The 16805-nt window shown below is 43.0% G+C and overlaps 1 protein-coding gene across 2 annotated transcripts in view; it reads left to right on the top strand.

Moving 5' to 3' along the window:
- The window catches only part of slain1a (SLAIN motif family, member 1a), a 103755-nt gene that overhangs the window by 75949 nt on the left and 11001 nt on the right, over positions 1-16805 (top strand). For both annotated transcript variants that reach the window (XM_078545951.1, XM_078545952.1), the window contains 3 exons: positions 3111-3260; positions 6973-7305; positions 14672-14803. In XM_078545951.1, coding sequence (XP_078402077.1) covers positions 3111-3260; positions 6973-7305; positions 14672-14803 — 615 coding nt within the window. The remainder of the gene's footprint in view (positions 1-3110; positions 3261-6972; positions 7306-14671; positions 14804-16805) is intronic.

The following is a 16805-nucleotide window of genomic DNA, read 5'->3' as shown; positions in this document are numbered from 1 at the left end:
CAGGGATAGAATTTTTGTACGGACGGCCACCGAAATACAAATAGCCTCTGGCAAATTAAATTGCACACATGCCGCAACTTATCATTACCTTTAAAATATGATGAACTTCACGAGCCATTCGTTTTGCCTGCCCCTTTTAGGCTCAGGCAGCATCAGGACTCAATGCCAATAGAAGATCTCCAGCAGTGTCCGATGTTTGCCTTCCTCACAGTAACAAACCGAGCAGGAAATCCTAGAGCTAATCTTCCCTGAGCGCAATGCACTTCCTGCATGCTGTGCCCTTATTGCTTGCAGTCAATGCCTGGAATGGACGATCAGCCCCCATGTGTTGACTTAGGAGATAATAAAATGATTGTTCTCCTTAGAGCGGCGTTGGTTTAAGGAGAGATTTAATAGAGGTGTTCAAAATCATGAAGGGTTTTGATAGAGAAAATAATAAGAAACTCTTTCCATTGGTAGAAAGGTCAGTAAAAAGACACAGGTTTAAGGAAATTAACATGAGAAGCCAGAGGTGGGAAATGCCACAGTTTATTATGACTGTCTAAAAAGGTGGTGGAAGAAGATTAAATTGCACTTTTTAAAAGGAATTGGATAAACACTTGTAGGGGCACATTGTAAGATTGTAGGGAAAGAGCCGGAGAGTGGGATTAATGAGATAACTCTTTCAAAGAGCCAGCACAGGCGTGATGGGTCGAATGGTCCCCTTCTCTGGCATAAGATTCTATGATTCTATTCTATGAATCTCGATTCAAACTTAGTGTGGGTGCAGGGAAGAGGAAGGAGCATGTAGGCTGTACTTGAGCTTAAGTTGAATGAGAGGAAAATTTAAAGGACCAATGATCATATTGATAAAATGAATAACAAAGATTGAGAAGAAATAGTTGGACAATAAGGGAGACTTGTACTTAAACAAAAATTCAAAACTACAGCAAAAATCCGTTAATTATTATTAAAATTAGCCACGCTGTGGCTAATTTGCTTCAAACTGCTTCAAAACCTGTCAACAGCAGTTAGGTCTTGCCATTAAACCAGTCATGTATTATGTGAATTTTGCCTAAGTCTTCAGCAACTTGAAGAACTAATCCAATCCAGAATGGCTGAGGTAGCAAAGGCCTTTTGTGACAATTTGGTAGTTTAGTTCACAAACCTTCCTTCTCCTGAGGTGCCAAAAGGAGTTGCGAAAGAGGTGCACCAGATACAATACTCACTTAAAAAAACTTCTCCTGATCCATAAGTCTGCAATATTGTTAATGATGATTACAGAATTTCTGAAGTATGTACATAAACCTGCACAACCTGATGACCCAATGCTGGCTTACATTATCAGCCATTGTGCAGACTTCAGCGCGGGAGAGCTGTCTGTCATATCAATAATGGCTACAGGTCAAGCAGAAAGAAATCAAGACGAGCTCCTGGACACTTCTCTGATTATACAGGTCCGAGCAAAGCAGAAGTTCCAATATCAACGGTTAACTGTTCTGCTTCTACTCTGCTGTGAACAGCTAATAATGTTAACTTTTATTTTATCTCCGCGCAGACATGGGCTGTAGCATTTGACTTTGGCAGGGGTGTAAAATTGAAGTCAATGGAAATTAAAATTAGGTGGGATGTATAGTGGACAGCCAGACCAATACCCCAGGGTTTACCACCCTGCCAAGGTTGAAAGTTCATCCCATGGAATTTTACCGTATGATTACTTTGGTTTTCCTGTCACCTTGTTGCTCACATCTGCATTTTTCCCACTTCATATTGGTTTCAGACTGAAATGTAACCTGTGCTTGGCTTCTTTGCATCAACTTCTGATAGGTCTTAAAGATTTTCATAGTTTTTTTTGTGTGCAAACAGATAAGGCTAGCATTTACTTCTGGCAGTATTGATAGTGAACCTTCAACAGGCTTGAGTGGTATTTCATTGTTTTTTATTGCGGGTGGTAATCCATCTATTTTACGTGTGTAATGCTTTTTCTAACAGAGGACGGAGGAATGTCAAATGAACATCTTAAATGTTTTTCAGTTAATCTTGGCTACAGTAATATCTAATGAATATATATGGGTCTCTGCATGCATGAAAATTTAGGTGTCATTTATTAATCTGTTTTGTAGACTATAAGGATGCATTTATACTATGTCTACTGGTCTGAAGCTGAAAGCTGCCTCATTTATCCTGCTTTCTTCCAATTCTTTTGCTCCAGAGCGATTTCAGCCCTGGCATGTTCAAAACTTCTCTCCCTACACCCATGTGCCTTCAGAATTTAGTTTTGATGGAATACTGGGGTTATGCTGTAGGTGAGGCGGCCTTAAGGGAGCGGATCAGCCCTCATTATGAAGCTTTAACATCCATCAACACTGGAAGTTGTAGGACAAAGGTCAAGGAAACATCTTTAGGCGTACTTCACTACCGTGGCAATTTTGAGAATAGGTTTACATTTTAGTATTGTTTTCCTGAACCCCAAAACACCCAATATCTCTCATTGTTTTTTTACTGAAACAACTAATACTAATCATGATCCAACCTGTGTTAGTGCAGCAACATGGTGGCCATTAAGAGATGTGTAAGAGTGGTGTGGAATGGCTGGTTTAAAAACTAATTTTCAACTTTGTTCATTGTTCTGGCTGAGATCAGTTCCATTGTTGAGATACACTGGACTCCAAAACAGCAGACATGTATCTGTTGCCCAATACTTCAAACCTTGAGGCCTCCAATGACTTGTAAATTTAAGCTGCAGTACTTAGAAAACTGGGGGAAAAAAAATCCCTTAGTGGTGTTTATTGACTGAAAAATTAATTGTCCTTGAGAATTGGGAGGGGGGGAGGAGGGGCCATGGTAGGGGGGTGTGGAATGCACAAAGTGCTTTTAATCACTCTCCATAATCCACAGTGCCTCTGGGCCTATGCTGGCTTCTTGTACGCTGTTACCAATTGTCTAATTTCTCTGGCAGGTTGAGCCTGCGATTCTGGTCCGGTTCCTCCTTTTCACGAGTCAGTTTCCGAAAGGGGGTTTAGAGCCATCCATTTGTACAGTTGGGAGGTGTTTTTTTCTTCGTGTTTCAGTTAAGAAGTTTAATTATCCATAAAACAGTCACACCCGTTTTTGTTTGCATGTGCTTACAGGCTACGCAAGTAGAAATCTTCCACTCAGCCCACAATCATCAATTGACAGTGAACTCAGCACCTCTGAGCTGGATGATGAATCTATCTCCATGGGTTATAAACTACAGGACTTGACAGATGTCCAGATCATGGCAAGACTACAAGAAGAAAGTAAGTCTGTTATTAGCTAAGGATACAGTGAAACATAGCCCATAGTAACAAGTAAGTATTGTCAAAGAACGTTAGCAACTTTTTCAGGTACAATGGTTCAAATAATTCCCTTAGGTTGGAGCTTGACCTCATTTCGCAGATATAGTCATGGATGAGCATCAATAATGGATTTCTCCTGAATTACTTTTCAATAAAACTCGCTGTGGAGCATACTAGAGAATATTTAATATTCCCTACAAATCGCAATCTTAAACCTCCTCTTGTCAGGTGCAGCTCCAAATTTGGACTGTGAATTGCTTACTTTCCTGGGCGTAATTCAAATTCCACTCGGTAGGAGTGAAATGATCATTTCTCCACATAGGCCGGGAATTTTATGATGGCGGTGTTAGAGCTTCCCGCCATCTGAAGAGTCAATGGGCAACACATCCCTGCTGACACTGCCTGCTCCGCAAAGATTTCACGTTCCAATGAGTATAAATCTGATTGGCCGCCAGCTGTCTAGTTCCTGCAGCGCCAAAAGCTGCAGTGGACAGGACTGGGACTGCATGCAGTCCCGGAGCCTAAATCCCAGGATTCCAGGAAGAGGTAAGTTTTGGGGGGACTCAGGGCGGGGAGGGTAGGGGGAGGCCTGGGGGGTGGACAGTGGGGGATTGGGGTGTCAGGGGAAAGGCCGGGGATGGCGGGGGGAGGGTCCTTTGGTTTCCAGATCTTAAGGGTGAGGAGGAGGGGGCACCCAAGGGAGCTGCTGATGGAGGCTTCCCCCCACTCCTGAGGCCTGAATCCGATTATTTTCGGACTTCCTGTAACCTTGGAACTCCTCCCACCAGCTTAAAAATGGAGGCTGGGCGGGAAATGGCTCTTAAGTGGTCAATAATTGGCCTTTTAAGGGCCTCAATTAGGTCAAGGGCGGGCAGGCCATCCGAGGCCTTGCCTGCTGCAGCATAAAATTGCAGGGAGGTCGGGGCAGGCAGGAACCCAGCGGGAAGCCCATCCAAAGAATTTTATGCTCACCATCTCTCCCCCTCTCCCCCCCTCCCCCCAAACCCCCCTCAGCCTACAAACCCATCGGTGGGGGAGTATGAAGTCCAGGCCATTGTCTCTGCAGTCCTCTACCCTGTTCTTTTTTTCTGTAAAAGTCTTTTTTACGTTTTGAACCAAAAACAAAAAGCAATTGCCCCATAGTGGTGATTACAGCTCAATCTCACACTGTGGAATCAATTAGAATAGTATTTGTTAATTTTAATTTAATTAAGAGTTTTGAAATATAGCCTCCTCTTAATTCAAAGTATCCAGTCAGATTACTTGATGATTGAATATATTTTAGCACTGAACTTCCACTTGGCTGTGTTGTGTACATTGCTTGCATCAGATTATCGGCTACAACAGTTTTATGACATAAACCTTGGGCAGGACTTTTCAGTCGGCGTGTGGGGGTGGGTCTGACACGCTGCACATAAAATGGCGTGCGATGATGTCGGGCATGCGTCCCGACGCCATTGCTCAGTCCCGTGATATTTTGTTCGGTGGGCGCGCGCTGGAGTTGGCCGAGCGCCAGCTGAGATGTAAACAGCCTATTAAGGCCATTAACAAAGCAGTTAGTGTAATTGTTAACACTACCCACCCAACCTTAAGGTTGGCGGGCAGGCGAAAAGCCCAAGCGACCTTCGCGTTTTTTTAGGAAACCCCATCCATGAGCAGGATGAGGTTTCCTAAAGCTTTTATTAAATAAGTAATAAACATTTTCATAAATATAAAAGAGGGGACATGTTTAAATAAATGTTTAAACCTTTTATTTAATAATTATAATATCGATTCAATGTCCCTGAGGCAGCTCTGAGCCTCAGGGAGATTGGAGTGCTCCTTCACGTGCGTGAGCGAAAGAACGCTCCAGCGCGCGCCCACCGAACAAAATATCACGGGACTGCGCAATGCCGCCCCCCCGCTACGGCTCGCGTATTACGTTGGGCCGGCCTTAAGTGGCCCACCTGCGTAAAATGATGGCGCGGAACCGATCGGGGGCGGCAATTGGCACAGTGGCCACTCTGGCCGAGCCCACCCGCCATGTAAAAAGCCCTGCCCCTTGTTTTGAATGATCAGGAGTAGATCCTGCTTGCTTTTTTTCTTCAGATGGCCTTGATAAAGCACAGTGTGCTACTATTCCAGTGGATTAATGCCTGTGGAACCAATGGTACATCTCATATTACATTCCCCCTCAAACCGAGGTCTCCTAATAGCTATTTGCAGTTTTCTCCAGTTTTGTTTCATAAGTGCTAGGTAGACCCAATACCGTGACCTATCAGATTTCTGCCTCCGATGATGCTTATTTCTGTTCAAAGTAACCCTATGGGAATTGTCAGGATAGACCTTTTGCTGTAAGATCAGCTATTGGCTAGAGAGAAAATTGACCATAAACAAGATTTTAACCTTGATGGGTTTTCCCAGGTTGTTCACTGGAATAATGTAGATTAACAAATCACTCACTTGCTGTCTGTGAGTGTTCCTTTCATGAATACAATCTGATTCTCTGTCTTTCTCAAAAGAAGCCCAGTCATGTGTCAATACTCAGAGCATCGATTTAATCAGGCAGAAAATTCAGTCTTAAAATCTTAAGATTCTTAAAATTTAATATTTTATAACTAAGCATTTTTAAAGTTATACATTACCTCATGTCTACCAATGTTAAGTGTCTTTAATGACCTCAATGCCCCCAAGCACTTCACAGACAATGAAGCACTTTTAAAGTGTAGCTACTCTTGCATATAGGATTTTGCGCACGACAAGATCTTGAACAGCAGTATTTTTTTTACCGATGTTGATTGAGGGATAACCATAGGCCAGCACATCAGGGAGAACTCCCTTGCTCTTCTTTGAAATAATGACTTGGGATCTGAGAGGATGGACAGGGCCATGGCTTAATGTCTCATCCAGCAGATGGCACCTCCAACAGTGCAGCACTCTCTCAGTACATCCCTGGGAGTGTCAGCCTAGATGTGCTCAGGCCTCTGAAATAACATTTGAACCCAAAACAGTCCCAAAACCCGGAGGTGAGAATACCACCAGCTGAGCCATGGCTGACACCCTAGTTATGTTATTTATTGAATAACATGCATTTTTATGCATCATTCAGTGAGCCGTCTGCTCATATTTTAATACTATAGATCGTGACTTTTAAGTTGACCATTAAAACTTCAAAAAATCCTTTCAAAAATGGGGTTGAATTGCACGCCAAGTATAAAATGTGAACCACTGGGGTTGGCGTAGGTGGTTGCTATTTTGAAATGTGTGGGCATGTCTTAAACTTGCACGCACCTTCTTGGCAATACCTGCCTGATGGCTTATAAGGTGTGTATAACCTTAGACATGTATCTCTATGCTGAAAAAGTGAGGCTGACTCCTAATGAGAGTATGTAGCCCTAAGCATGCATTTATTAGCTGAAAAATGGGGAAGTCGAGTTATGTGCCAAGTACTGGCCTAGACAGGCATTTTGGCAGTGTAAAAAATGGGGTTGATTTTTATGCTGGGTCAATTTATAAGCCGCGATCTGTGGTAATTGTTTTGCATGTTCTATTTTAGTATTATGTGCGGTATATCAGGATTTAGTCTTTGGATTGAATACATTTATTTTATGTTCAGTTATGAATCTGGAGTTTTTGCCAACAGCAGCAAACTACTTCCTTATTCTTTTTGTACACTTTTTCCCCTGATTTCTAGGCCTGCGACAAGATTATGCTTCCACTTCAACAACAATCTCTCAACGCAGCTCCAGTGCATCATTATATTCGGCAAAGCGAGGGACAAGCAGTGACCAGGAGTACGACTGCTGCAGTCTAGAAGATGAAGAGGAATTTGACCAACTTCCTCCACAACCTCGACTCACGAGGTGCTCCCCACCATTGCGGAGTATGCCACATTCACAGACTTTTGCCAGCATGAGGGAATGCAGAAGAGGTCCTGCCCCTTCCTCCTACTTGCCATCCAGTGCTTACCCATCCTATTACTCACAGGGTCACACACCTGATCAACATCAGTACCGAACAAATGCAGGTAAATTGCTTCTTATCCTGAACTCGTATTTTCTGTTCAGGCGAAGATGTTTGAGTTGGAATTTAGAAGTGCCTTTGCCATTCAGTGCCACCATCCAGCCAACCCAAATCAGGTATCGCATAGATCAGATGCTGAGTAAAACCTCCCTACTCTGGCCTGAACAATGGGCAGAATTTTGCTGTCGGCGAGCAGGGGGCGGGGCCCACTTGCCGACGCGTAAAATGGCGCGGGATGAGGTCGGGGGCCCATGAGGTCATCCCGGTCCATTTAAATTTTCCGGTAGACGGGGGCACAGCAAAATCAGCTGCGGGCGTGCTGACCTGTCAATGGCCAATTGAGGCCATTGACAGGATCATTTAAACAATGTTTAAATTAAATTAAATTGTTTAAATTAAACAATGTGCCTGAGCACATCTAGGCTGACACTCCCAGGGGTGTACTGAGAGAGTGCTGCACTGTTGGAGGTGCCATCTGCTGGATGAGACCAGGAGCCCTGGCGGCAAATAGAGAAAACGTGAAACTTCATCCACCGGCGGGATGAGGTTTCATGTAGGGTTTTAAAAATTTTAATAAAGTTATTAAGTAAATTGTGAACATGGCCCATCGTCACATGAGGGGGACATGTTATGGAATTTTTTTTTTCTATTTTTAATATTTTTAAAAGTGTCAGCGATCTCCCTGAGGCAACACTTTGCCGCAGGGAGATGTGCGCTCTTTCGTGCGCATGCGTGAAAGAGCGCACTCTTGCATTTGGGGAACCCTCCAGCCCGCGCAGGAAGCGCATAGCGCTTCCCGCTGGATATTACGCTGGACGGGCCTTAATTGGCCCGCCCACGTAAAATGGCGGCGGGGCCCGCCTCGCTGGCGGGGATCGGCTTCCCGCCCACCGGAGATTGGGTCGGGCCCGCCCGCCCGACAGGCAGAAAATTCTGCCCAATGTGTCTTTTAATCTCAACAATGCGTAGTGGATGCTCTCTCTCAACCCTATAAATGCATACCTTCAGTTATTGTTTAATTGTTGGCCACTTCAATGAAGAAACCACCAGAGCAAGTCAAAAGTTAGCTTCATTCTACTTGTAATTATGAATTATGATGTTCTTATCTAGTAAGAATCGTTGTTCAGGTGGAACAGCTTTCTCTGGCATAAACATTGGAATAGATTTCATCCCAACACAAGCTTAAGGTGTCATGCCCTGAGAGTACACACTGAGAATCCAGGCTAACCAGAAAACTGTGTGGATACACTGACTTCCACACTGGAATTCTTGATATGTCGGCCCGTCCCTTGAAGTTCTGTGCCAGATTTGATAGTTTACAAAATTGATCTAAATAACCATCAAAGGATAATTTTTTCAACTGCATTCTTCCAGCAGAGGTCAGGGTTGTTAGGGGGGCAGATTATGAAATCAATCACTTGCAGTCTGCAGTTTTCTAAGTTGTGGACTGCATATACCATGAATCCCAATATTGGCTCTTAGCCAGGCTCCATGCAGGGAACACAAATTCAGAAAGTGTATCCTCTAGTATACAAGCTGAGCTTTGATTGTATCCACATATACAGCAACTTGCATTGGTATTACTACTTTTAATGTATTGAATGCCCCACGGTGTTCACAAACATGAAACAGTTGAAATAGATAACTAAATACAAGGAGGTTTTGAGGAGGCCTTCAAAGATGAGCGAAATTACAAAGAGGAGGAGGTTACAGCAAGAGTTCAAGAGAGCAGAGCAGAGGTTGAGCCGCCAGTAACAGTATGGTGGGGCAACGCTACAGAGGGATTGGTAAAGAAGGGTGATGCTATTGTGAGCTAGGGAGTAGCTGGTCAGCAATTGATGATTTGAACCAAAAAATGCTTCTATAAAATGTTCATTTGCAAAGAAGCTGAGATTCCTGTGTTTCTTTTTTAATCAATCATGGGAGAAATAATGAAAGAAAGGCTTGCGTATTCATATAACACTTTTCACAACCCCAGGGCATCCCATGGCACTTTATAGCTAAGTACTTTTTAAGTGTATTCACTGTTGGAATTTAGGAAACACATCATCCAGTTGGCATACAGAAAGCACCCACAAACTGCATTGTGATAACATGCGTTATTTGGCATGTTGGTTGAGGAATAAGTATTGGCCAGGACACCAAAAGATAAGTTAGAAGATTTACAGAGCAGATCTAAGGGGAAGTTGGAGGCTTGGATGTGAATAAGGATGCATTTATAGCACCTTTCACAACATTGGGACACCCCAAGGAGCTTTACAGAACAATTAAGTACTTTTGGTGTATAGTCACTGTTGTAATTTTTGCACAGCAAAGCCTTACCAGCAGCAATGTGTTATGAATGTGAAGTTTTATAAGGTGATTCTGTTTTGAACTGTCTCTTTAATTCAAGGTAAAATTACATAATGAAAAGGGACATGTGACTTGCTATTAGTTCTGCGCTAAGCCAATGTGAGCTGGGTACCCTGGAGACAGGGGGGCCCAAGTCAAATGCTATTGAAATCTATGGGTAGAAGTTTCACCCCCGTCGGGTGGGTTGTGCGGGGGCAGGCGCAAACCCGATCGGCGCCCCCAATCAGGTCCACGCCACCATTTTATTTGAGTGGGCCAATTAAGGCCCGCCCAGCGTGATGCACGCCCGGAAGCGCTGAGCTGTGCGGACAGTGGGAGGGATCCCTGAGTCGGGGCCTGCGGTTTTTTGCGCAGGCGCGCGAAAGAGTCCAGAAATCTCCTTGAGGCACGGAGCTGCCTCAAGGAGATTAAGTTCGGAATGAAAGATTTTATTGAAGAAAAAACTTATTTAGGCATGTCCCTCATGTGACAGTATCACACGAGCTGGGACATGTTTATCAAATGTTTGAAAATGTTTTATTTAATTAATAAACCCTTCATGAAACCTCATCCCGCCCGTGAATGAGGTTTCATGAAAAATACAAAGGCCGCCTGGGCTCTTCGCCTGCCCCCCGCCAACCTTAAGGTTGAACAGGCAGCTTTCTTAACTACTTTAATTATTTTCTTAATGGCCTTAATAGGCCTTTGACTCGGCTGCACGCCCGCCGAGCTGAAAATCTAAATGACGCACGGTGACATTGGGTTGCCCGCCCAACGTCACCGTGCGTCATTTTACACGTCGACGAGCGGGCCCAAAAATTCTTCCCTATGTGTTGGATTTAACACCTGAAAACAAAGGACAGAGCACTTGGCTTTGCCCTGGATAGACTTACAGACTTTGAGGAAGCTGTTCTTGGTTTGTGCAGACTTACACATTCCCAGGCCATCTGATTTTTTTAAAAGCCCTGGACAGAGAGAGAGAGAGAGAGAGAGATAGAGGGAGACAGGGAAACAGCAGTTGTTGCAAGCAGCAGGCAGAAAGCTATTCTCTGCTAGCTACCAGGTAGAATGCTTGTGAATGCTTATCCTTTGAGTGACGAGATAGAGCCTGCAGAGATTCATGTTCACTAGAAGATTCTCCCTGGTGAGGCCAGGAGAAGGAATCAACACCAGAGTGAGCCTTGTTGCTTTAAGTCAGTTCTGGATTTGATTAAGGGAAACAGTTTTTGATGGGCACTGGATATTACAGCTCAGTGAAATGGGGAGAAGTGAACCTGTTGGAAGCTAGGGGTGACTTTGGACTTTTTCCTGTAAAGACTGCAGTTCTGCAGAGTGTGAAGTATAAGTGCCGTGTGGGGGTTTTCGAGTGTGGTAAAACACTAATAAGGGATTTTCTGTAGTTGAGTATTGGCTGCCTACTAAGTAATGGTTAATCAATGTTGCTTTTAGTTTGCTTGTTACAGTAAAAGTCTTAAAGCTTGAAATCTTGTCGTGCAATTCCTTCAAGTTGGTCACTGGGTATTCAATTTTCTTTTGTTATTGATCTCTTCAGGGATTGTAACAAATATGTTTGTGACTGGATAGTCTGTTTTCGTGATGTTGGTTGAGAAATAAATAATAGCCGGGATACTGGGGAGAACTTTCTTCAAACTATTGCGGTGAGGTCTTTGACGCCCCCTGAGAGGGAAGATAGGGCCTCAGTTTAATGCCTTACCTGAAAGTGCAGCACTCCCCCCTTGTACTGCACTGGAGTGTCAGCTCGGATTTTGTGTCCCAAGTCTCTGGTACAGCTATCAAGTATTTGAACCCACAACCTTTGGACCCAGATGCGAGAGTGCTACCAACTGAGCCACAGCTGAAGGTATAAATAAGTTAATTGCTGGAAGCTGGGAAATTTAGGAGTTATAATGAAAAGCATTAAGATAATATGTCTAATGAAATCACCTTGCTTCTGTCTCTCCAGAAATTGACGGCAATATTGTAGATGAGAACATTGTAAGGTTCTCACTGCTTTGGGAAGAAAGTGGTGCTAGCCATATCCTGGAACTGATTCTCTGCCTACCTGTGTAGTAAGGACCTGGCCCGCAATTTATACTTTGGCAGCGTTTTAAAAAATTGGCTTTCTAGTGTCTCTAAATAATGAAGCTTATGTTCCTAGACCTGTTCCTTGAGATGGTTTCAAGCGGAAATGTACAGCATTAAAAGACTAAAGAAAAGTTTATTATTTCCTTACTATACATTTCTGGAAAGAAGTGAACTAACATCTTCTGTTAAAAAAGTGAATCATTTGATTGGAACTGGGCCAGAAAATCCGTTGAATGAAAATTGGAAGAGTACAAGTTTTTCTGTGTAACCAGTAACCTAGTCGTGAAATTGTAGAAAGAGGCAACTTTGAAATGTGTACTGTCTGTGCATGTATTAACTAAAGAGAAAAAGGTCATAATTCCTTGATTGTTGGGAAATTTTACTCCCAACTAATGATTGATAATACTTGAGAAAATGATTTCAGCATTTGATTTTTCCGATTCCATGATGCTCAGAAATTTGTCGGCCATATATTTTGTACCTCCTACCTTGCTGCTGCATTCAGTCTCCGAAGAACAAATTAATGGCCATGGTTTGCCTTTGAATTTTGCCAAACTGTCTATGTAACTGAAACTTGATCTATATTCAATACTACCCTCCTTCATAGATCTGAACCGTGATTTCAATACCCTTGACAAATATCCCAGTAGAATTGCAATAATAGCAACCTGACATTCGCTGTGGGTCCAATGACATTGGCATATTTTGCATAACTTTAATGCTATTTGCAACTACATTCATAATAATATAAATTAGCTCCCAAGATATATTAATATTTCAATGCAAGGTGTATGAAGAAAAGTTGTAAACATCAATTCTTTCTCCAGGTTAAATAAGGAGTTAAGATTCTGTGCTAAATTATGCATCCACAATTTTATGTGGATGTGATTGAGCTGACAGTAATGAATTTACTCCCAGTCTGCATCTTAGATTAACACAAATGCAAAATTAAAACCAAAGGAACAAGTGTAACCACTTCTACAGCCTGTCTGGTATTTTCACATCTCTTTCCCGAGTATGCTTTTTACTAACCAGATAAATAGTTGTCATCTGAGCCATTATGTTAACCTTGCTTCCAATTTCAATTTCCACTAGAAAAATTAAAATCTCTTTAAAACTAATGGTAATTTGATATTTTCTGTAAAATGAGCTGTTTTCTGCCTGGGCAGCCCACAGGAAATTAAGTAGGAATGCTGGAGTTTTAAATTTAACAATACAAGCTTATTCTAAAACTAAATAGAGCTGCTATTACACATTTATCTCTCCTTTCATGAATTCTGCTCTTGACAAAGAAAAACATTGAAACACTTTATTCAACACTTTTACTTGTAGAAATATTTAGCGCAGTAATAGTTAAAATATAGCTTCAATATAGTGAATTTTTATGATTATCTCAACATTTTAAGAATAGATATACTTTGATTCCTAGTAAGACTTTTATAATTCATTACACCATCAGTGAATGCTGAATTTCCTTATAAGTGGTACATTATAACCTTTTTATGTAATGAGTAGCCTTGGCGGAAACCTCTTCTATTGCATTAATGAGACTTTTATTGCTTTACTTTCTTTGAAATATACGACAGTCATCAGAAGAATAGGATGAGGGTTTTTATGTAAACTGCATCTGTTGATTATATTATATTGGCCCAGATCGTCCAGTCTCTGGATCATCGGGGACCAGATGTACCCCAGAAGATGTGCTACGGGACCTGTCAGAAGTCCCAACGTGCTGACTCCATGGGAATTGCCTGGGAAATTTGAACTTCTGGTGGACAATTCCCTTGCTCCCAAAGGACCTCTTTTCGACAGTTCCAACTTACTTAACTGAATAGCTACCAAGGAAATGTTAGACAGAAAAGTCCTATTCGAACTCCTGGGTAACTATACAACTGAACCCCCAATCACTCACACTGACACCTCCCCATCCCCCAACTTCCTCCATTGACCCCGACTCCCACTTCTACCACCCCTGACCACCTGATACCCCAAGTTGACCTGACTAGTCCTGACCACCCCCTGACTTAGCCTCGACTCCCTTCCCGACTCCCACCTCAAACCCCGCACCCCCCCACCCCCACCGACTACCCGACTCCCTGACTTGACCTGAGTAGACCCTGCCACCTGCCTGGCCCCTGACCCCCTGACATCCCCCGGACTCCACCCCATCCCGACTCTTACCCCACCACCTCTGCCTACTAGTGGATGTCCCGCCACATGTGTTACATAAAAATTCGCACAGCTGTTCTGGACACATCTTCCAATTTAAAATGGAAATTATCACAAGCTTCCTCTTGTTTAAAAGAAGTGATAGGTGGACTCCTTTGCAACTGACCTGGCGATCCATGGAGAATCTGAGACACTGGCTGCACGTTTCTGACCTTGTTTATAAAAGTATGCACTGGTGAACGTGATGGGTGTGCCGCCATAACTTCTTGTTGTGTCTGATGAAGGATGCTTCGAGTTGCACCATGACCATAGTATCAGATAAGACGGTTGGATCGCCAACATATCAGGGAAACCTGCTTCCTTGATAGACAGGGGATGCTGAAGAAACTTTAAAAAAAAATTGTGGTGAATCTAAACTATTTTTTCCACTGGAATTAAAACAGAAAATAATGAAAATGCACATCAGTTCCTGTGGCAGCAGATGAGAGAAAAGGTGGGCTTGTGTGTGGGAAGTCTACCCTCTGCTAGAACCGTTCTGATGAAGGGTCACTCATGAAAATGCTGACCTGTTGATTCCGTCTCAGAATCTGAGAGAATCTCTAGAGCTGTGCTCCAGAGCAGTTATTAGATTTCCAATATTTGCATTTTGTTCATTTCTATTTTTAAAATATTAAGTAGAACTGATCCTTTTCTGCACTCTGAATGCAATTGCTCTAGGTGTAAAAGTATATGGTTGCATAAACTTTTAAGTTTGTAGCTTAATTTGATTGTTTTTTAACTTTCAGAAAAACTCAGACGCAGTATGCCGAACCTGGCTCGTTCATTCAGCGCCACTAGTTCACCGGACTCCTTCAAGAATAGCAGAAGTTTTGATTCAAACCTACAGAATGGAATTTCACGACTCCAATCACCAGCATGTGAGTGTAACCTGTGCCCATGAGAAATCTTTATCACGTCTCCACATTTAAGAAAGGATATGCTTGCAATGGAGGTGGTGCAGCGAAGGTTCACTAAATTGGGCCCTGCGATGAGGGGATTGTCCAATGATGAGAGGCTGAGTAAATCGGGCTTATGTTCTCTGGCGTTTAGAAGAATGAGAGTTGATCTCAGTGAAACCTACAAAATTCTGAAGGGGCTCGATAGGGCGAATGCTAGAGAGATTGCTTCCGTTGGTTGGGGAATCTAAAACACGGGAGCGGCTTCTCAGAATGAGGGGCCGATCATTTAAGGCCAAGGTGAGGAGAAATTTCTTCACTCAAAGGGTTCTGAATCTTTGGAATTCTCTACCCCTGAGGATTGTGGATGCTCCGTCATTGAATACATTTAAGGCTGGGATGGACAGATTTTGCTCTTTCAGGGCATTAAGGGAAACGGAAAGCTCATGGGAAAATAGAATTGAAGCCTGAGATCAGCCATGATCGTATCGAATGGCTGAGCAGACTCGGTGGGCCGTGTGCTCCACTCCTGCTCCTATTTTTTATGTTCTAATGTGAAGTTAGTCCAGCTCTCTACTGATTAAATTCCTTACTTGATTTCATGATATATAGGGCAGAATATTATGCTCGGCGTGCGGGAACCCATGAGGGGACATGTTTTATTAAATTTTTATTCTCTTTTTTTACGCAGCACTTCAATCTCCCTGAGGTGGCTCCGTGCCTCTGGGAGATTGAAGCTCTTTTTCTCGCACATGCACGAACAACGCGCTAGGCCCGGCTCTCCCTCCTCCCCCCTGCCCGCCTGCACAGGCAGCGCCCAGTGCTGCGGCTTGCAATCCGTGGCAGGGCGGGCCTTAATTTGCCTGCCCACGTGAAATCGCGGTGCGGAGCCGATCGCAGGTGGTGGTCAGCTCCCAACTGCCCCTGCCTGCCCGCCCCTGCCAGGGGCAAAATCCTGCCCATAATGTTGTCCCGCTTACTCTGAACAAATTAGACTTCCCTTTTCTTTCAAGTTTCTTTCCACCTCTGGTTTTTAGATATTTACCTTGTTCAGCCATGTGCCATCCCTGGATTGAAAGGATGCGTAAGTGAGCTGCTGGCAGGCCTCTCTCAGGGATGGCTCACTAATATTTTCTAAGAGGCACACAGGAATAGAAAGATTGGGAGAGGCGTTTTCTCTTGCTCATGGAATAGATAAAAAATCGGATGAATTGTGGGTGTGAATCTCTTGACGACCTTGTGGTTGGCAGAGCTTGTGTTTGTGAATTTGAAAGGTTGTTACCCAGTCTTCTTCACCTATCCATTATACCCGAGACTTAAAGATAATAACGTGCTCAGTCAGGAGAACTTTGTATTTATTGCCATAACCGGTGTTGCAGTTAGCCGCACTAAATGCAGAAAATGTATCAGAAAAGTGACCAGATCTTCCAAATATAGCATTTAAAATCTTTCAAAGGGAACTTTGTCTCTGAAAATAGTGAGAAAGCATGAAATCTGAGCTAATAGATCCTGTAGGCTTAAAGTCATACCGCAAAGTGTAAGATCAGTTCTAGGACAGAGGGTCTGGAATGCACTGCCTGAGAGTAGTGTGGTGGAGGCAGGTTCAATAGAGGCATTTAAGAAGAAATTAGATGATTATTTGAAAAGAACCAATGTGCAGGCCTACGGGGAGAAGGCAAGAGAATGGCATAGTGGGCTGAATGGCCTCTTGCGCTATAACTGTTCTGTGATGCTAAAAATACTGCTATTAAAAAGGAAATTTTGGCAGATGATAATTATCGCTTACTTGAGGGGTTATCATCATTTCTTAAATTCCATTATTCTGCTTAAAACATTCTTACATGCTCCTGGTGATTCATATCCTTCAAACGTTTTTAAGATTTTCCACCAAATACAACGAACCTTACCAGTTTGATTTGAAACATCTTATATTCTCCCATTCCAGAACTGATTTTTCCCTACCGCCATTGATTTTCAGGTTCCA

This window comes from Cetorhinus maximus, chromosome 7 (assembly GCF_964194155.1).
Source record: "Cetorhinus maximus chromosome 7, sCetMax3.hap1.1, whole genome shotgun sequence".
In the NCBI taxonomy this organism is placed as follows: domain Eukaryota; kingdom Metazoa; phylum Chordata; class Chondrichthyes; order Lamniformes; family Cetorhinidae; genus Cetorhinus; species Cetorhinus maximus.
Note: the sequence above shows the minus strand (reverse complement) of the source record. Positions and strands in the feature narration are given on the sequence as shown.